Raw genomic sequence first — 25,143 nt, forward strand, 5'->3', positions numbered from 1 at the left:
CAAATACCAGTAGTTTGTGTATCTCTTACATTGTCTTACATCTCCACTATTATTCTATGCTCTTGGTTTGTTTATTTATTAACTAAAAATCGTTCTTACTTTACCTGTAACGCCCTTAGTATTTTGAAAGCTGCATTCATTATTATTAGTAGTAGTACCATTAGTAAGAAGACGTAGGCCTATAATATATTATATTACATGTACTGGTTCTGTCCACTAGGGTGCGGTGTACACTTCAAACCGAGGTTAACAGTATTTGAACCGCAGAGCAGCACGAAGAAGAGAAACGAGGAAAACAGGACATAAGCTGATCTTCTGTCCACTGAGGTTTGTTTATAAATGAACGCGACACTTTTATGGAACCACGATAACAGATATTAAGCAGTATATATTTGTGTGTATGTGGGTTTAGGTTGTGTAGCAAATTGTGTTTTGTGTTCCTGGAGGAGCTCGCATCGTGACAGGAAGCGTCAGTTAGCATCTGTAGCTAGGTGGCTAACAGCTGACTGTGGGGGTTTAAAACGCAGAAACTGAGCAGAATGATAAAAACAGCGTTAAACAGGTGATCAGCTGATGTTGGTCAAAGTTCATCACGTGTGTAGTTTCTGTTTCTTACTGTGAAATAAGATCTTCTCTCTTTCAGTCTCATATCTTACTATCAAGCTTGTTTACATCTAAAGGGCAGCATATTGTTGTTTAGCTTCCTCAGGGTGATTTGTTTACTGTGCCTTTTATTATCTGATGTTATATATTTGTTTATAACGCCTGTCTGTGCTTCCTCATATGAATAAATCCTAAACTGTGACACCCGTCCCTCCTCGACAGAAAATGGACACGCGGTTCACTCGAGGCAAGTCCAGCATCCTGGAGCGGCCCCTGACCCGACCCAAGACCGAGGTCAGCGTGAGCGCCTTCGCCCTCCTGTTCTCCGAGATGGTCCAGTACTGTCAGAGCCGGGTGTACTCCGTGTCCGAGCTGCAGACCCGGCTGGCCGACATGGGCCACAGTGTGGGAGCCAGCATGCTGGACGTGCTGGTGCTGAGGGAGAAGAATGGGAAGAGGGAGACTAAGGTTCTGAACATGCTGCTCTTCATCAAGGTGACCAAGTGTGAAATACTGATGTTTGTTTGAGAGTGAAATCACTTTCTACTTATAAAGTTGTTTTCTGTCCTTTAGGTTAACGTGTGGAAGTCCTTATTCGGGAAAGAGGCTGATAAGCTGGAGCAGGCCAACGATGATGACAAGACGTATTACATCATCGAGAAGGAGCCGCTCATCAACGCGTACATCTCTGTGCCCAAAGAGAACAGCAGCTTGAACTGCGCTGCGTTCACTGCAGGCATCGTGGAAGCCATCCTCACACACAGTGGTTTCCCGGCCAAGGTCACCGCCCACTGGCACAAGGGCACCACGCTCATGATCAAGTTCAACGACTCGGTCATCGCCAGGGACAAGGCTTTGGACGGCAGATAAAACACGACTGGAGACACTGGTTTTTGTTTTTGTTCATCAGTACAGGATGAGGATAAGTCATCCAGGTCCCGTCTTGTGTTAAAGTGTAGCTGACTGTGGATGATATTGTTTCTGGTAACTGATGTGATGATGAATGGATCTCTGCAACGTACTGAGCCACACCTACAGCAGAGAAGGTGCAGCTGATTGGTCCAAACTTCCAGTTTTCTGTGGATCTTCTCACTCTTCACCTTCTCAACGTCCATACATTTGTTTACCTTGCATAGCTTTTCATGTGTAGCTCCATGTGAGCTAAAGAAAATACAAAAGTTTGAAATTTCAGGTGAAACAGTGTGATTGTTGCTTCATTGTAGATCCGTGTGCAGCCCCCCCCCCCTATCTCTCTCTCTCTCTCTCTCTCTCTCTCTCTCTCTCTCTCTCTCTCTAAGTTTACAATAAGTTTCTGATATCCTTCATAATCCTGACCCCTTCACCACAGATATACTTCTGTGGGAAGCACTAACAAATAAGAATATGATTTAATATACATTTCTGTCAATGGATCCCCTTCCAAATCCTTCACACTGGTCCTTTAATTAAATATCATGAACCAGGCCCTGTTAAACTACTTTTAGACTTTAAAGCGTCTAAACTACGAATCATTAATCAAATAAAAACAACAGAATGTTGTTCGCTGCAATTGACACAAAGGTGGTTGGACATGAATCTGAATAAAAAATAACCTTCTTAATGTTGGCCAATTAATTTTCCTGGTGTCGACAGTCAAAGTTTTGTTTTCTCGTTCACTCCAGTTTAACTCAACTCTCAAGTTTCATCTCTGTGAAATAGATTCACAGTCTGGTGCAGATCCTTGATGACACTGAGGTCCTCACTGTGTATTATTATATTTGTATTAGTAATATTTAGATTAATGTGTGCATGCATGCAGAAATTGAGGGTTTAACGTGGGGGAGTTTCCATTCCACAAATAAAAGACTTCAACATTTGGAGAGTTTCTGAGATGACTTCATTGTTTTTGATTATGATTCAGAGAAATAGAATTGAGCTGAATGGATCATTATTAATAATTATTAGAGCATATTTTCCAGATCCAATAGTGGTGTCAATCAACAATTTGTCAATTATTGCTTATGATTATTAACACAGTTTGTGTCTGTTGGTAATAAAGTAACTTATAATGTTGTTATTGAATATACTCATACATGTGGGAATCTGTAGGAATGAAGAAAGAATAATATAATAATAATATTTATATAAAATCCAGCTGCAGACAGACGAGCCTGTAGAGTAAACTAACGTTAAATGATGTATAATTAATATTAATATTAAATATCCGGCTGCAGATCAAAGCTCTTGTTTTGTTTGGTTGCTCAGCAGCAGCAGCTCGTCGCCATGGCGGGAGACAGCGGTCACATGGTGGAGTCACGTGCTAACCCGGAAGTGGTGATGTGATTGTCGGTGTCTCCAAACACCGCGACGCAGAGAAGAAGCAGCTGTGATGACATGAATCCTCCCGGTGAGGAAGAGTAAGACTCCCTGCTTCATTCCTCTGTGAGCGACTGAAAACATCAACATGGCGTCTGAAGGCTTCGCCCACGAGCAGGACAGAGACACAGGTCTGTTGTTTACCTGTTTACATCCATGAGGGGTCTGTTGTTTACCTGTTTACATCCATGAGGGGTCTGTTGTTTAATGTTTACATCCATGATGTGTCTGTTGTTTACCTGTTTACATCCATGAGGGGTCTGTTGTTTAATGTTTACATCCATGATGTGTCTGTTGTTAACCTGTTTACATCCATGAGGGGTCTGTTGTTTACCTGTTTACATCCATGAGGGGTCTGTTGTTTAATGTTTACATCCATGATGATTCTGTTGTTCACATCATCACACGTGATGTTTACCTCTTTACATCATCACATTTTGTTTACCTGTTTACCTCCATGATGGGTCTTTTGTTTACCTGTTTACCTCCACGATGAGTCTGTTGTCTAATGTTTACATCCATGATGAGTCTGTTGTTTAATGTTTACATCCATGATGAGTCTGTTATTCACATCATCACAAGAGTTGTTAACCTCTTTACATCATCACATGTTGTTTACCTGTTTTCATCCACGATGAGTCTGTTGTTTCCTGTTTATATCCATGATGATTCTGTTGTTTACCTGTTTACATCCACGATGATTCTGTTGTTTACCTGTTTACATCCACGATGAATCTGTGGTTTCCTGTTTACATCCACGATGAGTCTGTTGTTTACCTGTTTACCTCCATGATGATTCTGCTGTTCACATCATCACACGTGTTGTTTACCTCATTACATCATTACATGTTGTTTACCTGTTTACCTCCATGATGAGTCTGTTGTTTACCTGTTTACCTCCATGATGAGTCTGTTGTTTTCCTGTTTACCTCCATGATGATTCTGTTGTTCACATCATCACACATGTTGTTTACCTGTTTACCTCCATGATGAGTCTGTTGTTTACCTGTTTACCTCCAAGTTGAGCCTGTTGTTTACTTCATAATCACATGTTGTTTACCTCCATGATGAGTCTGTTGTTTACATCATCACATGTGTTGTTGTTTACCTGTAACTACCTGTAATTCCAACGTTTATAATTTCACATCATCTCATTTCTGTGTGTTCTCCAGAGAAGGACCGGCTGCTCTCCTCCATGACCAGCTATGGGTCCCAGGACCTCCTCGAGGCTGGGAGCCCACGCCCCTCGGGTCTGGAGGACTCTGTGCTCCCCCCCCAGCAGCAGGAGGAGGAGGAGGAGGAGGAGGAGGAGGAGGCTCTGAGGAGGAAACTCAAGTACTTCTTCATGAGCCCCTGTGACAAGTATCACGCTAAAGGACGCAAGCCGTTCAAACTGGGCCTTCAGCTGCTGAAGATCATCATCGTCACTGTGCAGGTGGAGAAACATCTGTTTACCTCAGAACAGGAGGAAGTCCACGAGAAGATGTTTTATCTGTTGATGAATCTGTCTCTTGATTCTCTTGTGTTTTGACTCCGACTCTCAGTTGGTTCTGTTCGGACTCAGCAACCAGATGGTCGTGACATTCAAAGAGGAAAACACGGCTGCGTTCAAACACCTCTTCCTGAAGGGGTACGAGAAGAACGCTCCTCAGGAGGTGCACACGCAGAAGGAGCTGTTAGGCCACATCCACTTTGCCATCAAGCAGGTAACCAGATGTTTCAGGAGCTTCAGTGTCTTCTGTCGGGGGGGGGCTCCCTTTACTGGAGACTTTTAGCTTTTTAGGAACTTTCACATCCACAAAAATTCATATAACAAATAACAGGAACTGAAAAACCTGAAGAAGCATAATGTGTCCCTGAAAGTGTTGACACGACATTTTCTACCACTCAATTAAATAAATAATAATAAAAAAAAAAAAAACAGATGATGGAAAACTCAGGAAAGAAGTAGTTTCTACTAAAATAGACATTTTGGCCGAATGATGATGCAGATGTTTTGATTTTTCAGACCAGAAACAGCTCCACAGTGAAATTGTGCTTTACTGTGAGGAAGCAGAGTTTGACTAACGGTTCTGGTTTCCCTTCCAGTACCTGGCTCTACCGGACATCTCACTGGGACGGTACGCCTACGTGTTGGGCGTCGGCGTGGACGGGAGCGCCCTGTCCCTCTGCCAGAGGTTCTTCAGGAAGGGAACCATCGACCCCGTCAACGACACGTTTGACATCGACCCCCGCGTGGACATCGGTAGGGAAGCCCTTCACGTGGTGGAAAGCTTATGCCTTGTTGTGTTACCCAGCGACTGTGTTTGCCCGGCCCTGCAGGAAATGACTGAGTCAGTGAGTCACTGTGTTGCTGCTCCACACATGTCCAGAGGGGCCCGGACACTTTGTCCTACTTTCACAGACTTGACACGGTCCAGTTCTCAGGAAGCAAGGCATTAAAGCCCTTTTTATTTGCATACACCTGCTGGTTTGGCTATGACTGAAAACTCCTGTGACCGAAATAGATTAAGATGAATAAAGTCAATGTTAAGCTCCAAGGAAGCGATTAGAAGGCAGAGAGGAAGAGCTGAAGTGTGGTTCAAGCTGCATGTGATGTGGAAAAAGACGATTTATATGGTTTTTTAAATAACATTTCCCCATCTGATATCATTTAGTTCCTCTAAAGCTACTTTCTGGTTTTCTGCCTCTTTTCTTTCCAGATTGCCTTGGCGTGGATCCCGGGAATTACAGCATTGGAAACAGTGACTACAAGAATTTCACTCTCAAGTTTCACAAGTTAGATGTTATTATGGTTTTTTTCTTCTCATCATCAGACACAGAGAAGTGTTTTGTTCCTGTTTCAGTTTCAACACATTGAATTTCTCTGTGTGTCTCCAGGCTGATCAATGTGACAGTTGACTTCCAGCTGAAGGCCATCAACATCCAGACCATCATAAACAATGAGATCCCCGACTGCTACACCTTTGCCATCACGGTGAACTGCCCCCCCCCCCCCACCCTATGATCCCTCGTCCAGTGACCATGTTGCTTCACATTTCACAACAGACAGAAATCTAGTGTTTCCAATTTGAGAAGATGTAAATAAATGGATAGATCTAAAACTGACATGAGAATTATTTAACATATTGGATGAAATTGCAGATACTGATGATAATAGATAAATGAAATAGACGTGGTGTATTGTAAGGAACAGTTAACAGAGAGTGTATCCCACACAAACACGTCCATATCCACAGTTTGTATATTTAATACTGTTCCTCTGCGTCTGTGTTCAGATCCTCATGGATAACAAAGCGCACAGCGGCAAAGTGAAGATCAGTCTCCTGAACCAGGCGTCCATCACCGAGTGTAAAGACCCCAATGTGTCCGGGCACGGTGAGTAACTGGTGCTGGACAAGCTGCAGTGGGAGGAATCCATCCATCTTGTCTCCTGATATTTTTTATCTGTCCCTCTTGTCTTTGCCTCTGGCAGCGGAGAGCTATGCCCGGGTGTTGTTGGACGTGCTGGTGGCGGTGGTTTGTCTCTTGTCCCTGCTGCTGTGTGGACGCTCCATCCTCAGAGGCATCGTCCTGCAATATGTAAGAGGGCCGGCCGGACATTTATGAAACTCTAACTTTGGCGACCCTGTTTGATAAGATCGAGTTTTCTGTTGTTTTATGGCTTCATAGCAAATTTGGTCTAAAACTCGGCTGTAACCTTTGACCCCTTGACAGACTGGAAACACTCTATGGCACATGATTACTGCACAGCCACATTATTGCTCAGTTCCCTAAAGGAAATACACAAAAAAGCACCAAAACCAGTCTAAAGCCGCTGAACTCTCATCTTAAATAACTGCTAAAGCACGTTGGGCTACAGGAAGAAGCTCGAGTCCGGGGGAAAACCGGGTGAATCATCTCAGAAAGAGGGTTTCGAACCCCCGGTGAACAGACTGCTGAACAGAGATTGCACAATCCTCCATACTACAGGATTAGAATCTCATCTTTAGAGGATGTTTGATATTTGTCTCTTTTGTCCCGTCTCAGGAGTACGTGCACTTTTTCCATCTCACACTCTGCCGCAGTGTGAGCTGGGGAGACCGGATGGAGTTCATCAACGGCTGGTACATTCTGCTCATCATCAGCGACGTGTTCACCATCGTCGGGAGCTTCATCAAGATCGGGATCGAGTCCAAGGTAACGAGGCAGATGTTACCAGCAAGACGAGCTGCTGAGAAATCAATTAGCTGCAGCACCGTTCATTATAATCAAAGATGTCCCTGTTGTGATGCAGAATTTGTCCTCGTATGATTTGTGCGGTATCCTGCTGGGAACCTCCACCCTGCTGGTGTGGGTGGGAGTCATCCGCTACCTCAGCTTCTTTCAGAAATACAATGTATGTGGAAGACACACACACACACACGCACACAGACACACACAGTCACATTTCACACAGCTGCTCTTTCTTTGAAGTGTAAATATCTTCTGCTTCTCGCCCACAGATCTTGATCGTGACTCTTCGAGCTGCTTTTCCAAACGTTATCCGCTTCTGCTGCTGTGCCGCTGCCATTTACCTGGGGTACTGCTTCTGTGGCTGGATCGTGCTCGGGCCTTATCACACCAAGGTACTGAACCCTCTCAGGAAGGTCTCGGACCAGGGAGGAGGCGCCACGAGTCACTCAGACCAGAAGTGCTCGTCCTCACAGCCTTATTATAATGAAAAGCCCTCCAGCACATCATCCATGTAGCTTGTGTATTATTAATGAGAGAAGAAAATTGACCTTTATGAAAACATTGTTATATTGTTTTGTGTTGTGTGTTTCTGTGGAAGAAGGACATCAAAAGACAATCCCTACAAATAGCAGCTCATAAAAGTGAATGTACAGATTGAGAGGTGGATAAAATGGATGACCTCCAGTTGACCTTGTGGCTGCTGATGCTCTCTGTCCAGTTCCGCTCCCTGTCCACGGTGTCCGAGTGTCTCTTCTCTCTCATCAACGGGGACGACATGTTTGTGACGTTCGCTGAGATGGAGCGAAGCGGCACCCTGGTGTGGATCTTCAGCCAGGTCTACCTCTACACCTTCATCTCCCTCTTCATCTACATGGTGCTGTCCCTCTTCATCGCACTCATCACCGGAGCCTACGACACCATCATGGTACTGCTCAGTTTGTGCTCTGGTGTGCTTTGTGTGTTTTGTCATGGTTCTAATGGCAGTGTCAGTCTGTCAGTCAGTCCAGCAATCTGATCCAGACTCTATTATTTCAACTCTGTCTGTTGACCCACACAGGCCCAGACTCAGGAGCAGGTGCGGGTCACTGACCTTCACGTCTTCATCGCTGAGTGCACGGACACGCCCTGCTCCGGCAAGTTCCGAGGACCTGAGGGCTCGTCCTGCTCCTTCCTCTGCTGCTGCGAGTGGTGAAGAGGAGGTGGGAGTAAGTAGAGATTCTGCTTTTCTTTTAAAAACCACAGAGTTTCCACTCCAGTGACGACTGATTGCAATTTCACTCCTTTTCTTTCCCAGAAGCCCAGCAGGGACGATGGATGTCTTGACAGTGGACAGACTGACCTTGGAACATAATGTCCTCTGCGCCCCGGGTTTGAATTTTGCATTTAAATTAATTCTGGACCAGTAGAAGGCACTTATCAGTCACAAGGCCAATTACCTGCTTTTGTACTGTCTGAATAATTTATTGCCTCTTTCTGAAATCTCAGTTTGTTGAAGCTTTGAAGACGAGACACTTGACGCCAGTAAACACGACTGGACACGGCCCACAGAGTTAAAAGCAAATGCTCTCTTAATTGATGTATGTTTTTATAATTTTACTGTCCACTCGGCCACTTAGGAGACATTCTTTTGTGACCCGTGATTATGCAAATACATGTAAGCATCTGGAGCTTCACGGCAGAAGTAGAATAAACACAAGGGAGGCAGGCGAGCAGGAGAACGAGCGGCCATTAACTGCCCTGTGTGTGTGTGCATCAGCTCCTGCAACACTTTTCATGAATTTGGTTCTTTCCTCTCCTCTTCCTCATTTCATTCAAGTCCCGACTGTAACTGTGTTGAGATGAAGGCTGCACGAGGAGGGACGAGCCCTGCAGCCGACCAGGCGCTCATCAATATGGATGAGCTGCTTCTGCTTTAAAGAGCCAGGTGCTCGCTAATGCACTGCAAGGCCGGGCATTTCCGCTGTTTGTTTTTTAAAGTGTTGAACACGAGGCAGCAAAAAAATATGTCATGTAAGAAAATGTTAGGATTTGCACATTGTGCCGGACTCGTCAGCCCTTTTAGCCAACGTCTTGTATTTGTTATAACAAGATGAATCCCTAAGATGTGTCAGTATCTCCAGGAAACAGGTGATTAACTGATTAACTTGATTTCCCTTGTGTACTTTTTATGATTTTTTATGTTTTCATGCTGTTTTTATCCCTGTAAATTGCACATTTCTATGGTTCAACCATTTTTATTTAAAGGTACGGTGTCCGAGGTGTCAGACCAAGTCGTAGTCATCACACTGACATTAAACCCCCTCCATAAACCACGTCCCTGTTACTACAGGAGCTTCCTGAAGTGCTGATGTCCCTCCTGCTGTTGAAGGTCAAATGAAGGACGCTCAATGGAAAAGGGACGTTCACTGGACAAACTCTGATCAGGAGAAAACAGAACAAATGTACTCGTCTGTTTTTTGTATTATTGTGTCGTGTTTACTTAATATATCGGCTCTTGTTTACAGTCACTACAGGTTTGTTCATTCACAGTTGATGTTCCACTTCATGAAGAGCGATGTTCAGCTTCTCTTGATGTAAATGTGACACTTGGGAGTCGTACAGCTCAGCGGAGCACAGCACCGTGGATCTAATGCATCTGTTAATGTTCTCCTGACACTCTTCAGAAGGTAAATCTGATTTAGGAGAAACCGTTTTACTGCTCACTATGTTTGTTTACACGTATTCCTTATGCTGTCTTAATTATTACTTGTTAAAAGGGAGTTTATCTGTTAATGCACCGGAAGAAGTTTACACAGGTTTTTATCGTCTTTTGTATTGAATGTTTTCTGACAGAACTCTTTCTTCTTCTATTATCATATCAAACTGTGTCAAGTATATAAACCAATTATCTAATGAAATGATATTTAATCATGCTACCATAAGTGAGTTCAACATTTATAATTTTCAAACATAAGATTCCCTCAAATGTTTTGGTTAAATTGGAATATTTGGAAATTTTAAAATTTAATATTGATGTTTTTGCCGCCTGGTTAAACCAGGTTGAGAAATTGGATTATTACTCATTGTTATAATTGTTATGCACTAACTTGCCTAATAAAATCAACGTAATATATTAAAATGAATATATAAAAATGTAAATGTGATGCCAATGGAGAGAACAAAATAAAAAACAAAATTCAAAACTGTTACGATGGGAAATGAGATCAATGAAACTGCATTTCAAAATAAAGAGTTGACTTTTAATGATTTCAAGAGTTGTTTTACAACTGTTTTTGTTCACTTATATGTTCTATACATGATTTACTTATAATAATAAATGCTTGTTTACAAATCAAACACTGGGCTCTTTCTGTTCATGATAACAAAGGATGAACATGTACATTTTGAATGATGCTGTGATAGGTTGATAAAGGAATGTAGATGTGATACAAGGTCTGAATCTGCTGAGACTCTGGTTTCTGGTGGTCGTGGTGGTGGTGGTACTCGTGGTGGTGGTGTGGCACCACTAGGGGGAGAGAGTCAGCTCTGTCTGCAGCCAGTCACAGGAAATCAATGCAATCCATAAGCAATAAGGAACTGAGACAAAGCTCTGACTCAGGCACTTTGAGGAGGAGAGGAGGAGTCGCTGCCTTCATTAAAGATGAATAATGCTGAGAGTATAATTTAAATACTTAACCTTCGACTGAACCATTATCACAATCTATCTCTCTTCTCAACTCGAGGTAAAGCAGAGTCGGGCCACACCAAAAGAAAATGAAAATGCTTGTGAGCTGAAGATGCAAATGGACGAGAAGTGGACAGAGAGTCAAAGCACAAACTGTTCGTGCTCACTCAGTCCTCTTAGTGTGCTGGAGTGGTGCAGTTGTCCAATATGGTTAGTGCCTACATGCATTATTTACTCCAGGAGCCAACCAGGGCTGAGACAAAGCACTCAGAATCAGACCGACAGGAACTGGCCGGCTCTGGACATCATCAGGTTTCAGGGTGAAGCTGATTAATGGAAGAAACATACAAGACTCGGCCTCTAGCTGGTTAACTTAACATGGCGACTCACGTCCAACCCAATGACTGGGTCCTCAGGTGAAAAGGTTCTTTATCTTTGCATTTGCAGTCAGTTCGCCACGTTACTGGAGGACATACATGATGATACTGGTTCATTGATGAGGTTCCTCTTCATCTCTGTTCACATGTTGCCTGTCAGAGGGGGCATGGTAATGATATGCTGTGCTGGCATGTTGTGCTCTCTGGGGAGTCGGTGCTGCAGCCACACAGGCGTGTTCCAACCTGCATCCGCCTGCTGTTTACTCACACACACACACACACACACACACACACACACACACACACATTTGAGAGATTATGATATTCGCGTTAGTGGAGTGTGACACCGCTCGTGCATTCTGAATCCACTTGTGCCAACAGGGGTTTGATTTGTGAATGTCTCTACAGGAAAAGATGGCGGCTGTGTGTGATGTGGTGGGTGTGTCTCCCAGCGGTGCCAGCTCCTCTCTCTGCTGACAGGAAGGAGACTCAGACCTGTGCACGATGTGACTGCACACGCTGGGATACACAAAGCCCAGAGGGAACATGCCTGTATCTGCTGCTGGTAACGAGTTGTGAGCCAGTCGAAGGTGAAACTCCTGACTGGAGGCCAGGTTCTTGGGGCTTGACTGAGTGCCAGTGCTTGTGTGCTCTGGCTGCCCCCAGCTGGACTGTGGGCCGGGGGGGAAAAACAATGAGATAAATAGGACGGAAACGGCGCTGCAGGGAACACAGCCCTGCCCCTTCCTGCCTCGGCTGCCGCTCACCACTGCCTGTGTGAAAAAAACACCTTCCTCTCTTTGTTGTGGCTGGGTGACCATGCCAATACGTCCATCAGCAGCAGGCCGGCAGGCACCAGGAGGCCCCGCCCACCTCCCGGTCCGCTTCCATGTCTCTCATGCACTTGCACACGCACCTGCACGATCACATGTTCATTTTTTAACTCGTGAAAATGACCTGAGGAATCCTCCAGATATTTCTGTGGGCTTGACTTGACCTTCAGGTTTGATGTGGATGGAGTTCTCTAAGCTGACAGGCCGAGCAGTCTGAGGTCAGTGCACTTCAGAGGAGAAGCTTCCTCTGGAAACCTGAGCAGGAGCGATAAACAGGCAAGACACAAATGCTTGTAGAAAATAATCCTAATAATAAACTTTATTTATATAGCACCTTTAAAATGTTCAAAGCAAAAATGCATAGAGGAGAGAAATAACAATCAGAAGGATGCAATGTGACAGGAATCAGAATCAGAATTATTTTTATTGCCATGTATATTTGGACATACAGGAAATTATCTTGGTGTGGTTGGTGCACTGTACATTAAACAACAATATAAAAAACAACAATATAGTACAACAATATATACAGTAAGAAAGTTATGGGCACGTGCAACAATGTTGAAGTGGTCGAAAAAACAAGGTAGAATTCAATTTAATAAATATTTTTAAGACTTTCCCACGTGACGGGTCCTGATGGCAGGAGCACGGTCACCTTGAGTTTTCAGCCTGGACCTTGGAGCAGCCAGCAGGATCCATACGAGGATCTCAAGCACATGGGGGGGTCAACATATGATGTAGAGTGAAGTCAGATTCCCGGCGTGCTTTGAAAGCGATCAGTAAAAATGGCCGATGGAAGCAAGGATGCGTTAAAACCAGTAAGAAGTTAAAGCTGCTTGTTTTTTGTTTTTTTGTTTAGTGCCATTTATCTGCAGCCTGAGTCAATCCGAACCTCCCCTGTCCAGCGGCTCGACAGGCCCGAAGCCCACATCCCCAACTGAGCAGCACACAAAGGCCTGGCTCATGTAGACAGAGGCAAGTGGCTGCTGGGGGCTGAGCAGCGGGGGCAGCAGACAGACAGGCAGACGGGCGGCATGCCCTCCTCTCACACTATCTCTGATGAAAAGCCCCGTTCTGCTGAGGAACGTGGCGCACAGAAACAAAAGGTTTTTAATCCACGGAACAACGCCCCTCAGTGTCGCACTGTGACTGAGAGACAAGGCGCCCGGCTGCAGGCTTCCACACTGTCTCTGCTGCTCCATGATGGATTTCCTGCTGCTTTTAATTCACTGTCTTTCTATTTGGGCCTGTTTGCTCATCAATGTGACTAAACTCACAGGCAGGCTCACAATTTAAACTGCGTCAGCTCTAGCTCTAATTGTGTAAATCCTCTAATCCTACATCCTAATATGGAAACAACTTTATTTCAAATTGTCTGATAACAGTCTTAATAGGAATGTTGCAATCAACAGGTCTGAAATGTGTTGAGAGATATTCAGGTTCTCGATGCAGCGCTCATGTGGACAATGCAACCGCTTTAGTGCATGTGGTGCAGCAGTAGTGCACCGTTAAAGTGTGTGTGTGTGTGTGTCTGTTAGTGAATGTGTGTGTGCAGTCGTGCATGCAGCGAAGAATAAAAGGGGTTGAAGAGGACAGAAAAGGGGTCTAGGGGCCTGAGAGGGGGGGCAACAGACAACCGGGAGGAACTCGGGGCAAGACAGTCTGTTGACTTGCAAGAGGTGACATCATCCTTCGTTTGAATAATCCCTCAGGCCGGGAGCTGATTGGCTGCTCCCTGAGAAAGCAGTGCCCCTGCTATTCGCTATTCATCCCTTTCAATTTCAGCATGGCGCGCTGTGAGGGAGAATGTGGCCTTCACGGACTCGTAGATTACTAGATTCAGTTGTAAAAGTAACAAACACACACAAATGAGTTCATGCCTTTTGGGTCCTGTTATCTTACATTGGGCATTAATACTGTTTTTTATCCTTTTCATTATTTATTAAATATGAAGCAGTGCAAACGTGCCAAAATAAAAAACCATGACACTGCCATTTTGCGAGTATTAACATATGTAATAAAGACTCTTTTTACTCCATTTATATTGCACTTCTCAAAACAAACACACAAATGGCACATAAGCAAAAAACGAAATAAACAAACACAGTCGCAATAGAATGAATAAGAAAATAAAAACTCTAGTGACCCCTTATTACAATGATAAATAAAAGAAGAAGGAAAGAAGAAGAATTTAAACAGATGTAAGAATGAAATAAGATAACAAAACAATAATAATACAATAAAAGCGCAGTGATTATTAGATCTGATAAAAAGAGAGAGAGACATGAGCTCCTTCACGTGTGGTCATTATTCCGAGGTTTTGTAGCAGCACCTGAAGGCAGCGGCAGCCTCTCCTCCTCATCCATCAATTCACCGGCGTGTGCGTGTGTGCGTGCGCGTGTCTGTGTGTGTGTGTGTGTGTGTGTGTGTGTGTGTGTGCAGCGTCACTCTCCATCTGAGAGACAGCCAGCTCGAATCGTGGCAGCAGCGGCTCGTAGAGGCACTTCCGGTGGTAACAGAAACTGCCACTGGTTTGTAAAGGCAGCTGTCAGTTTCCACAGCTGTTTGTGACCTATTCAGGGAGACTGGGACCAGTTTGTAAATGGTGACTTACTTGTTATTGTTCCGAGGGCCTGGACGGTCGAGACCAGGAGATGAACTGGAAAATACTGGTTATTATAACTGGAACTTCCCGCCTGTATCAACAGTGCTGCTGTCCATGGACACATTGTCACTTAACTGAATTCATATAAATACTGAGGACATGATAATTAAACTTGGTTAAAAAAGTAGTTCAGTAGCTGGTTGTTGTTTAAAGTTTTGTTGTCATTTGTGGAGTGTATGCACTGATGCTTTTACACAATAGAAGATCATAACTCATATGATGTAAAACTGACGTAACAATACGTCAGTTTTAAATGTTCTTATGGATGTTAGTGTATTCAACTAAGAGTCCTTGCAGACATTTGGGCCAAAGTCAACTTATGATGGTGAATAAAACTGTGAATGAATAATTCGCAATTGGAAAGTAACATTGTGTGAGTCTCTCTTTGCTGTTGTGTAACACAGAAACACAGATTTAATGTATTAAGCCCACGGTTACTAAACCTTTGTTCCTTTGAGGTGTTTCCATCTACTTTGGTAAAGTTATATTCATACATGTCTACATGAGCAGAGGCATCTCTGAGCATCATTGCTCATGGAGTTATCCATCCCATGCATAATTATATGAGAAATCTCAAGGATTCAAATTTACCTTTTTTAATTTTGGTTTATCACATTAAAGGCAGCTGCATCAAAACAATGGGGCATTAGAGGCAGCTTCCTTTAAACGCTGTGGCATCAGAGGCCATTGATGAAGCAGCTGCCTTGATCAGTGGCAGCTTCTGTTTACACCGGAAGTGCCAGTACGAGCTCCAGCTGCCCCCCCTTCTCTTTCTTCCTGTGAACGCGCATCACTTGAGGGAAACGGCGCTCGAGACCCAGAAGTTTCTTGTCCTTCGTCTCAGCTCGACTCGGCTCAGCTCGGCTCGGTTTCCCTGCTCTCTCTCTCTTCTCCTCCTTCTTCCTGGTTCTTGGTTCTTTTTTTTATAAAAGCCGTCCTCCGCCTCTCTGCGCCTCTCTGTCTCTGCTGACCGGAGGATCGAGCCGGGGCGTGCGGGAGAACACTGGGCGTAGCTGGGGAGGATTCCGCGAACCTGCCGCCACACCGACCCACCGGTAAGACTGCCGCAGCTAGCATGCTAAGTGCCCGCTAACACCTGAGGGTTGTCTGGTTGAATCTCCGTTAAATTGGTCAAACCTCGTGTCCGTCGCCCGTCGGTGTCATCCCGGTGTTGCACGTGAGTCCCCGGTGACACGGTTCTGTTCTATGGGTCGAATCCCCGGTTCAGGGGGTCTCATTTTCCTGCTGGACCTTTTCTTAGTGGCCCCTTGTTTTCCAGAAGGATGAGCCGCCCCTGCTCCTCATTCACCGGCTCCTGTGAGCTGATGGGGCGGTGGCAGACTGGGGCTGTGGAGCCCCCCCGCCCCCCCCCAGCTCATCTTTAACAGGGGTTCGGCTCCACGATGATAATCAGTGTGAATTCATGCCGGTTTCGTGTGTGTCTGCACAAGACACGTTGCCTCCTTTGTGACACCATTTTCTGAGCTTCTCCCCTCCCTGAACTTTCCAGCCTCAGCTCCCCTCCCTCTCCATCCTCCATGGTGGATGCCCATTGTTCTGCAGATGAGCCAAGTGGAGTGTGTGAGAGCTGAGAACTGCTGCAACCTCCTCTTCTTCCTCTGCTCAGTCCTCTCCTCCACCATGTTTATTTTAAAAGCATTGGATGAAGCCACAATTTCCCCTCAGACCCTATTTTCTGAGAGAGAGAGAGTATCTCAGATTGTTGTGCACAGACTTGGAAATGGCATGTAATCAGAGGTGATTAATGTCACCCCCCCAAAAAAAGTGATCAGCTATTGTGGCGTGAGAGTTGAAGCTGGAGGGGGGGCCGTGGCTGTTCCGTCAAAGGCTCTTCTTTTTTGGTGGGTGAGTGCAACAAGACAGATTACACTCCTCTTTGTGGAACAATGGGGGAGGAGGAGGAGGAGGAAAACGCTGCCAGTTCCCAAAGCCCAGCACAGAGCGTTTAATAAACGGCAAACATGCAAGGCATTGAAAATCTTTATCCTCAGCCCACAACTCTGCTCCCGACCCCTGAGGGGCTGCAGACAGGCGACAGGGTTTGTCTCCAGCTCCGTGGCCTCGGTGGGCAAGTGTCGGTCAATAACGTGCGGTGATCGACCAGGAGGCATCGATGTCATCCAGAGTCAATGGCGTCCCAGGGCGACTAATAAGAGCACTTTTACAGCTCTGTCACCCAGGGCTTGGAGACGCTTCAGGAGGTGGGCTAAGCCATCGGCTCGTCCACCCCCCCCACCCCACCCCCCTCCGGTGCGTGGATGAGAGAACGGCTGACTCACAGTGTTGGTGGATGAAGCTGGGAAATGGAGGACAGATGCACGGCCTAATGCAATAATGGCAAATTAAATTTAGCTGCCATTAAAAACCACACTCAGTTTTTTTTTTATGAAGTTATTTTAGACGATCCTAAAGAGGTTATTATGGGGGAGGATTCCTGCCAGAGGGATTCTGTGTGAGGAGAGGACCTGACTGAGATTATACTCGTACAAATTAAGCCGATAATTGTAATTGAGATAAATATCTTAAAATTGGGAGCATTTTTGTCAACTGGGTGTAAGACAATCCTTCATGGTTAATTTGCTTGTATATTTATTAAGATGTATCACATTGTCTTATCATTACTCTCTGTTTTACCAGCTGGAGTCAAGGGTTTAAGACAATCCTTCATGGATGTAATGCCGAAGCTGTGATTCAGTTAATCAATACCTGGGAAAACCTATTGATCAATTGTAATCAATATAAATCGATGTTATTCAGACTAATGATGTGTAAAAGTTCCTTGGTTTCAGTTCTAGCAGCTGCTGAGCAACACGCCTCTTCTGTTACGATTGTTCTCCTCACATTTGAACACATTGAAGATTTGTCACTGATTAATTTCCCATAGAATGTTTTTCATGAGATTGTAATTTTCAGCCAATTTAAATCTTAATGACCTATTTTACCCGCGGCTGGCTGCTCGACCCAAGCCTGGATGATTGTTGCATTAATAGACCTGTGTGTCAGCTTGCCCTTAGCCTAAGGACTGGTGTTGGGGTGGGTGTGACTCAGAATTAACCCCCCCCCCCCCACCCCAGATCTGAACTTCTCCTTTGTGACAAGGGCAGGCCTGTGCCTCTGGTCATCCTCTGTGACCCTTGCACTTTGAGCGTCATCACAAAAGATGACTCTAGCCCTGTTTTGAGCCGCGCCAACAACTGCACAATAGTTTCTTGTTGTGAGATTATTAAAACACAAACAGAAACCGAGTTTGGCTCAATTTCCTCCCCCCTCTGTTCTCGGGTGATTGAGGCTCGAGGAAACTGTCGGGGGGGGGGACCGCAGGGAATTTGCAGAGTGAAGATAAAGCAGAGATAAACTTTTCTGTCGTCTGAGCTCTCCCAGTCGTGATAGCAGCCCCGGTTGGCGGTGTCACAGTTGTCGGGGCACGCAGTTGGCAACTGGCGGCGTGGTTTTGAGGCTGTATTTGCCAGCAGCTGCAGTAATTTGCTGTTTTCGGCCGCTCTGAATTCCTCTGGTGGGAGGATGGTTAATGGATGTTGTGCGCAGCCCTGTTGCTAGGCCTCGAGACCAAAATCTTCATGGCACAGTGTGTAAGCAGTGCTCGGCTGTTTGGTGTAACGCACCCATGGAGATGGTAAAAATGAGGCCAACAATGACGTTTGCAATGTCAGTCATTTGGTTTGCTTTACCACCTGTGGCACAGAGAAATTGATGGCAGCGGGGTCTACATTGGTTTCGCTGTACTTTTGCTGGTCTGGCCTAGTGGTTGATATGGTTTTGATTATTCAAGAGGCTGCCCAGCATGCCCACACCATAGCCTTGTGTGGAATGACAGGCATTTGTGCCAGACACTGGTGCCGACAGAATGACAGACTCCTTCTTACCATGGGCAGCTGTTGGCATCAATTCGTTTTTCTGTCATTTCAATTTCTGCCAGTGACATTTTAAATCTGGCTATGCCCTGTCTCAGCAGACTGCTGCTGTAAGGATACTTCAGCACCTCCATGTGAAGTGTTAACTGCACTGGATGGGGTCATGGTTTGTTGTGGAAGTCAAAGATCAGCGTTTTAACACCAGTTTCATGGCGCGTAAGCTGTGGTTTGTACCATCCAGCCTTCCTGTCGTCGTGCTAGGGATCCGATTCCATCTGGAACGTGCCTTGTTCTACTTCAAACAGGACGACATAATCCTCTTATGGTCACGGTTGTTCCACTTGTACTTTGTGGGCATGTGTCCGTGTCCCTCGTGCAAAAATCTGGAGAGAGCGCCACCGCCTCTCTGGTGTGTGTCTGCCATCCTGTCCAGATGCATCAGTTCTGCCCTGTTCCTCCATCTCTCTGTATCTGCTCTATCTGGTGTCAGGGATCCAAGCCACCAGCTGGTCCAGGGCCGGCCTGATCTCATTTACCCACGGCGAGGAGCTTGTTTGTGGGCAGACGGCCCATTATGGAGATGATCCAGCAGCTCTTCAAGTTACAAATTAGCCTCAGTTTCTCTATCTCGCCTCTTCCCTGGCTGTTCCTCACTTTTTCCTCCCCCTTCTTCCTTTTTTATTGTCCTCTCCTATAACCTTGTCAGTGCCATCTCCCTTATCTCCCAGGGGAGAAGACTAACAGCATCAGAGGAACCTGCTTGACTAATGCACTTCCTCTGTCTCGGTCTGTTGGTCTGTCTGTCTCTTTCTTCACCCTGCCCATCTGTGGAGCCGGTGGCTGCTCCCCACTCTCTCCTGTGCGATCAATATCCACCCAGTTGAGCTCCGCGCTGCCCTGCTGGTCGCCCCTGCAGGCAGTGGGGCTTACCCAGTCTGTAGTGGGGTCCTCGCTGATGGGGCCTTGTTTGTAGTCGGGCTCTGTCTCATCTTTATTGTTTTGGGGCTTGTGGACCCTCTAGCCCTGCCTCCCTACAGTATTGTCTGCTTTCTAGGACATACCCAGGCCTCTGTTACTGCCGCGTATCAGTCCCTCTTTCTTTCTTGTCTTCCTTGGGCTTCTCCCTGTTCATCTTTCTCTCCGTCCCTGTAGCTGTGTGTGTAAACTGTGTGAGGACAGCCTAGGCCGACTGTACAAGATTAGCATCTCTCTTTGTCCAGTGTTAACAAGCTCTGTCATGTGTTAATCTGCTGTCCCCAGGGGGCCGAGTTTCTCCGAGCATGGACGCCACCATGGGAAGGACAGCGTTTGTATGCATGCGTTGTGTGCATCAGATTGTTTGGTGTTTGCTGGGAGGGGGTGGTGGGGTGAACGCACACAATTTACAGCACTTAACTATGAAGGACATAGGAATTCTCTATCTGTGGAGGTCGCACACGCTTTTTGCAGATTTTTTTATTTTTTTCTTCACTACAACGGGAAATTTTATTACCAAAGAGGTATGTTTTTAGACTTGTAATCTCCTAATTTCATTTGTAAAACCTCCAGTATGAATCTCCAAATAGTCCTTGGGATTAGTGCCAGCCTTTCTGATCACATGTCCGTGTGATCCAGGTGTCTGCCTCGCAATCTGCTGCTCGCTCTCACGCAAACCAGCAGCAAGTAAACAAGACAGAAAAAGACTTGTTCCTTCCTCTCAGCTGGGGCCTTCGTTCCGCCTCAGTTTGTCTTATTGAGCATCCCACTGACCCACTGGAAATCCCACTGACCCACTGGAAACCAATGGGTAGATATGACCGTACTGTATAATGGGACTAGTCTAGATAATTGGCAGATATATTCTTAAAGGTTTATCTTCCTCTGTCTTCATCTCGACGTAAGTCTCCGTCCAGTTATTTTTACGTGTATTTTGAATTTGGACATACTAAAATATTACAATGTTTTACTCTTTGTCATCATAATCTCTTAATTTCTAGACCAATTTAGTGTTGCAGTATTCGATTTTTTGACTGCACAACATTTTGAAACCTGCCTTCCTTGTCTTGGTTTCTTTCCTCTCTCACTCTCCCCTGCTCACTCGACCCTCCCACTGTTTGGGGGGGTTGGACCCCAGAGAGAGTGGTGGGCTTTGTTTTGAGTTTATTTGTGTGCAGGACAGAGGCAGTTTCCTGACCTCACAGGTCAGAGGTGTTCTGGGAATGTGAGTGATGTCATTAGCCTCAAGTTGATAGCAGCACTGGTAAACCCCCCCCCCCCCCAAACTGCTTTTAACAAGAAGACACATACCTTCGGGACCCCTCATCCGACTTCCACACATAGAGCAGTTATTTAGGGTTTGGTATTAATCGACCTCTCATCTGATGGTTGGCACTCAGATGTTTTCTTAAGGGATCAGCAGCGAGAGACGTGATGGCGTGTCGGAGCTGAGGAAAAGGCAGTGACTTGTAGAGCCACCCTCCCACTAAGTGTCGGGGGGGGGGGGGGGAGTCAGTGGGGGCTGTGATTGTGGGCAGGAGTGGTATTTGCTTTGAAAGACTCCTGTGAGTGCTGTTACATAAGTCCTTTACAGTACTGACAGGAGTCCCAATGAGAAAAAAGCTTACTTTACAGACAGGCTGCGTCAGTCTAATACTAATGGGTTTACACTGTGTAGAAAGATGGACGATGCATCTCCTTCTCTTCTCATTATCCAGAAATTAAGCCCAAATATCCTTGATATGAATCTTTCCATCAGAGGACTGACCTGCTGTTATAGAAACTCCACCAATCAGTAGTCAATCTCAGCTCAGACATTCCTTTTTATCGCATTAATTATTTGACTGTGATTAGAACAACTTAAAATAACAGAAACCATCTTTGAAAAATCTATTTAATATATTTATTTTGGCCTTCTAGTTTTGGCAGGCTCTATGTACTATATTGCAGCCAGTCAACAGGGGGCGATGATGAGGCTTTGGCTTCACTTTTTGGTTGCAGCGTTGTCTTTGTTTACAGTTTGTGAAGGAAACGCCCTCCTTCAGAAACATCTTGTGTAGTAAGCAGCTGCTGGTGTGTTGCTGGTGTCCTGCCAAGATGTGGCTGAGAGTAAATGAAGCATGCTGCATTGGGGAGTAGAAACTTTACATCTTTACTTTTGATTCAGTTATCTAAGCAGCAAAGATATATCCGTCTCCCTGCTAGTCCCTGTAGCCCTCCTGTGCTTGAATTCACATTTATGGCCCTCTACCAGCCATCCTCCTAACAACCATTCTAATTCCTGATGAAGTTATCTGTTGTATTATACTTCCTGGCAATTCTGTAGTGCTTCAATAAGGATGGAGTATATAATATTAGCTAGCTTACACAGGTGTCTTAACAAACATAAAATATATAAAAGATGAAAAGTAACGGAATAAAACATGGCTCACCGCTCCCTGCAGGTGACTATCCCATTTAGTGGGATTTAATATGAATCTTTTTAACTGTTACATACATATAGGGTACAATAAAACTAGTACTCAAAAGAGCATAATCATATTCATGTAGTTAGTCCAAAACCTTCCACCTGGAATTACGTCTGCAAGAGATTGGCCAGGCCCCTCACCAATATGGACTCAAAAGATGCTGTTTAAATCTATATTATAAACTAAGCTCTGTAAAAGGTATGTAAACACTAATGTGAGTAAAAAGTTTTTGAAAACAGTAGTTAACTATACAGAAAACATTTTCCTGACCACAGAACGTCGTCCTGCTCCTGCAGGTTGACCTTGCAAGGTCCTGTTAGAAGGCGGTGGCCTATGCATGACTGGAGAAAGAGCTCTCAAAGATGGAGAACGAGCAGCAAACAGCCTCTTCATCAAACCGTGGAGGTGGATCGCTGGACCAACTCCTCCCCTCAGTGAGCAAAGGCCTGACACCTCGGAAAAAAACCACCAGCCAGTGCAAGTCTGACCCTCCTCTCCTACGCACCGCCAAACGAACCGTCTACACCGCTGGACGCCCGCCATGGTACAACGAACATGGAACCCAGTCCAAAGAGGCCTTCGTCATTGGTCTGTGTGGCGGCAGCGCTTCAGGAAAGACAACAGTAGCCATGAAAATCATTGAGGCTCTAGATGTGCCTTGGGTTGTGCTGCTTTCAATGGACTCTTTTTACAATGTCCTCACCCAAGATGAGCAGATGTTGGCCGCCAGTAACTGCTATAACTTTGACCACCCTGATGCCTTTGACTTTGGTTTGCTGACACAAACCCTGCGCAGCCTCAAACAAGGCAAGAGCGTTAAAATCCCTGTGTATAACTTTACAACCAATGATAGACGGAAGGAGTGGAAAACTGTGTATGGAGCCAATGTTATCATCTTTGAAGGAATCATGGCCTTTACAGATAAAGAGATCCTACAGTTGCTGGACATGAAGATTTTTGTGGACACCGATTCTGACATTCGCTTGCTGCGCCGGTTGAGGAGGGACATTACTGATAGGGGGCGAGACGTGGAGCGCGTCATTAAACAATACAACAGGTTTGTGAAGCCAGCGTTTGAGCAGTACATAGAGCCCACAATGCGCCTGGCTGATATTGTGGTGCCGCATGGTGGAACCAACATGGTGGCCATTGATCTGATCGTGCGGCATGTACAAAGTCAGCTGGAGGAGCGCGAGCTCGGTGTCAGGGCAGCCCTGGCATCTGCAGACCAGGGACAACCACTCCCCGAGACCCTCAGCATCCTGGAGAGCACACCCCAGGTTAGGGGTATGCACATCATCATCAGAAATATGGAAACCAGCCGCGATGATTTGATCTTCTACTCCAAGAGGCTGATGCGTCTGTTGATCGAGAGAGCGATCTCCTTCCTCCCCTCACAGGTCCACCTAGTCCAGACCCCTCAAGAAGAGGATTATGAAGGCCGGTCCTTTCATGGGAATAGGATCACGGGCGTTTCCATCCTGCGAGCCGAGGAGACCATGGAGCCGGCACTCAGGGCCGTCTGCAAAGACTTCCGCATCGGCAAGATCCTCATTCAGACCAACCAGGAAACAGCAGAACCAGAGCTTCACTACCTGCGTCTACCTAAAGACATCAGTGAGGATCATGTGATTCTGATGGATGGCACTGTGTGCACTGGAGCTGCTGCCATGATGGCTGTACGAGTCCTGCTGGATCATGGTGTTCAGGAGGACAGAATCCTGCTGGTGTCTCTGCTAATGGCGGAAATGGGAGTCCACTCAGTGGCCTACGCGTTTCCACAGGTTAAAATCATCACAACAGCCGTCGACAAGAATGTCAATGACCTCTTCCACATCATACCTGGCATGGGAAACTTTGGGGATCGATTCTTTGGAACGGAGCCAGGTCCTGACTGGAGCGATGAAGAAATGGACGAGCCCAGTTACTAACTGTGTTATTGACTGTTCAATAAAGTGTCTGGGGATGCTGGTCAGCGTCCCTCTGACGACAATACGAGGATATGCTCTTTGCTTCGGTCAGGCCTTGACATTCTGTCATGTTCTTTTCCTCTATATCTCAGAGGAATACCCACAATCCCTTGCCCCCAGGGCTTACCGCTCCCTGCTAGTATATATCTCCACACCAGATGGCACTGTTTATCCCATTTAGCGGGATTTAATATAAAGCCTTTTAAATATGTTCCAGTGGCACAAAACAAGACATTTGATGACATCACCTCAAGCTTCTGGATTGTTCTCTGTGGTTAAACTAGATTTGAATAATTCCATTCCATTCCCAGTAATGGGTCTGAGTAGCGGTAAATGAGCTGAAGAGTTGACTGAGACTACTGTTGTCATTTAGATTGAATAGACAAGCAGAGGCCGCTTGCCAGCGCGTGGCGTCTTGGATCGGACATTGTTGCCATTGCAGAGAGGAGCAGTGATACGCACTCGCACACACAGAAACAAACATTCAATTTATTTCACTTGTGTTTGGTCCCAGTCTCAAGTCAAACTGCGTCAAATCTGAGGCCGGTTGCATCAGCCCACTTACCCATGAGCGCTGGTGCCGTGAGCAGGAGTGCAGTGAATAATTGAAGCAGCTCTGCGGAGTCGTGCTCGTTCCAGAGACGAGTTTGGAGCTCTTGTGCCATTTTAGGACAATGAATCCAGAAATTATCTAAAAAGAAAAGGACTTCATCAATATATTAGACCTCTGTGAATGTAATATTCACACAGAGAGCATATGTCACTTCTCATCTTTAGTCTCTCATGGTTGGATTTACAGAAGTTGAAATAAATTGAATAACAACTCACAAGAGGAGTTTAAATGTGTTGAACAGATGACAAATGTATTGCCTAACAATCACAATACATGTACAGTACTGGATTTGTGGTATAAAACACAATGGCAATAAAAATGTTAATGAATATTATGTTTACTGCTACCCGGTTGGACTGTGTGTATCCATATGATCGGTTTCACTGCTGGCCAAAGCTCCATCATTTGACTCTTCAGCTTCTTTGTCATTCAATTAAAAACCAACCTACACAGCGGTAAAGAACTCTTCTCTCTCTGTTCTAATATGAGATCTCATTAGATGAATTGAAATT

The 25,143-nt window shown here is 45.4% G+C and overlaps 4 protein-coding genes across 4 annotated transcripts in view; all 4 read left to right on the forward strand.

Moving 5' to 3' along the window:
• The first annotated feature begins 226 nt into the window (after positions 1 to 226).
• Positions 227 to 2,457, forward strand: trappc5 (trafficking protein particle complex subunit 5). The gene is made up of 3 exons (XM_062408852.1): positions 227 to 327; positions 826 to 1,098; positions 1,177 to 2,457. Exons 2-3 carry the CDS (start codon positions 829 to 831, stop codon positions 1,471 to 1,473), a joined length of 567 nt encoding a protein of 188 aa, XP_062264836.1. The 5' UTR covers positions 227 to 327; positions 826 to 828; the 3' UTR covers positions 1,474 to 2,457.
• A 463-nt stretch (positions 2,458 to 2,920) lies between these two features.
• On the forward strand, positions 2,921 to 10,490 carry LOC133971418 (mucolipin-1-like). Its single transcript, XM_062408755.1, has 14 exons — positions 2,921 to 3,089; positions 4,131 to 4,393; positions 4,503 to 4,664; positions 5,047 to 5,203; positions 5,661 to 5,736; positions 5,839 to 5,935; positions 6,237 to 6,336; positions 6,434 to 6,540; positions 6,988 to 7,137; positions 7,235 to 7,336; positions 7,443 to 7,565; positions 7,892 to 8,098; positions 8,231 to 8,378; positions 8,468 to 10,490. Exons 1-13 carry the CDS (start codon positions 3,047 to 3,049, stop codon positions 8,363 to 8,365), a joined length of 1,722 nt encoding a protein of 573 aa, XP_062264739.1. The 5' UTR covers positions 2,921 to 3,046; the 3' UTR covers positions 8,366 to 8,378; positions 8,468 to 10,490.
• Positions 10,491 to 15,371: 4,881 nt separating this feature from the next.
• prr36b (proline rich 36b) overlaps positions 15,372 to 25,143 on the forward strand; it is a 29,071-nt gene continuing 19,299 nt past the window's right edge. The window contains exon 1 of the mRNA XM_062408447.1: positions 15,372 to 15,767. The gene's annotated coding sequence lies outside the window, so the exon portion shown is untranslated. The remainder of the gene's footprint in view (positions 15,768 to 25,143) is intronic.
• LOC133971188 (uridine-cytidine kinase-like 1) lies at positions 22,379 to 25,070 on the forward strand. Its single transcript, XM_062408448.1, has one exon. It carries the CDS (start codon positions 22,411 to 22,413, stop codon positions 23,977 to 23,979), a length of 1,569 nt encoding a protein of 522 aa, XP_062264432.1. The 5' UTR covers positions 22,379 to 22,410; the 3' UTR covers positions 23,980 to 25,070.

This window comes from Platichthys flesus, chromosome 16 (assembly GCF_949316205.1).
Source record: "Platichthys flesus chromosome 16, fPlaFle2.1, whole genome shotgun sequence".
Taxonomy (NCBI): domain Eukaryota; kingdom Metazoa; phylum Chordata; class Actinopteri; order Pleuronectiformes; family Pleuronectidae; genus Platichthys; species Platichthys flesus.

Coding starts and splice junctions, on each gene's coding strand:
- trappc5 (XM_062408852.1), top strand. CDS start 829: ATGGACACGCGGTTCACTCGAGGCAAGTCCAGCATCCTGGAGCGGCCC. Junction 1,099..1,176: donor ACATGCTGCTCTTCATCAAG/GTGACCAAGTGT, acceptor TCTGTCCTTTAG/GTTAACGTGTGGAAGTCCTT.
- LOC133971418 (XM_062408755.1), top strand. CDS start 3,047: ATGGCGTCTGAAGGCTTCGCCCACGAGCAGGACAGAGACACAG. Junction 4,394..4,502: donor TCATCATCGTCACTGTGCAG/GTGGAGAAACAT, acceptor TCCGACTCTCAG/TTGGTTCTGTTCGGACTCAG. Junction 5,737..5,838: donor TTCACTCTCAAGTTTCACAA/GTTAGATGTTAT, acceptor GTGTGTCTCCAG/GCTGATCAATGTGACAGTTG.
- LOC133971188 (XM_062408448.1), top strand. CDS start 22,411: ATGGAGAACGAGCAGCAAACAGCCTCTTCATCAAACCGTGGAGGTGGA.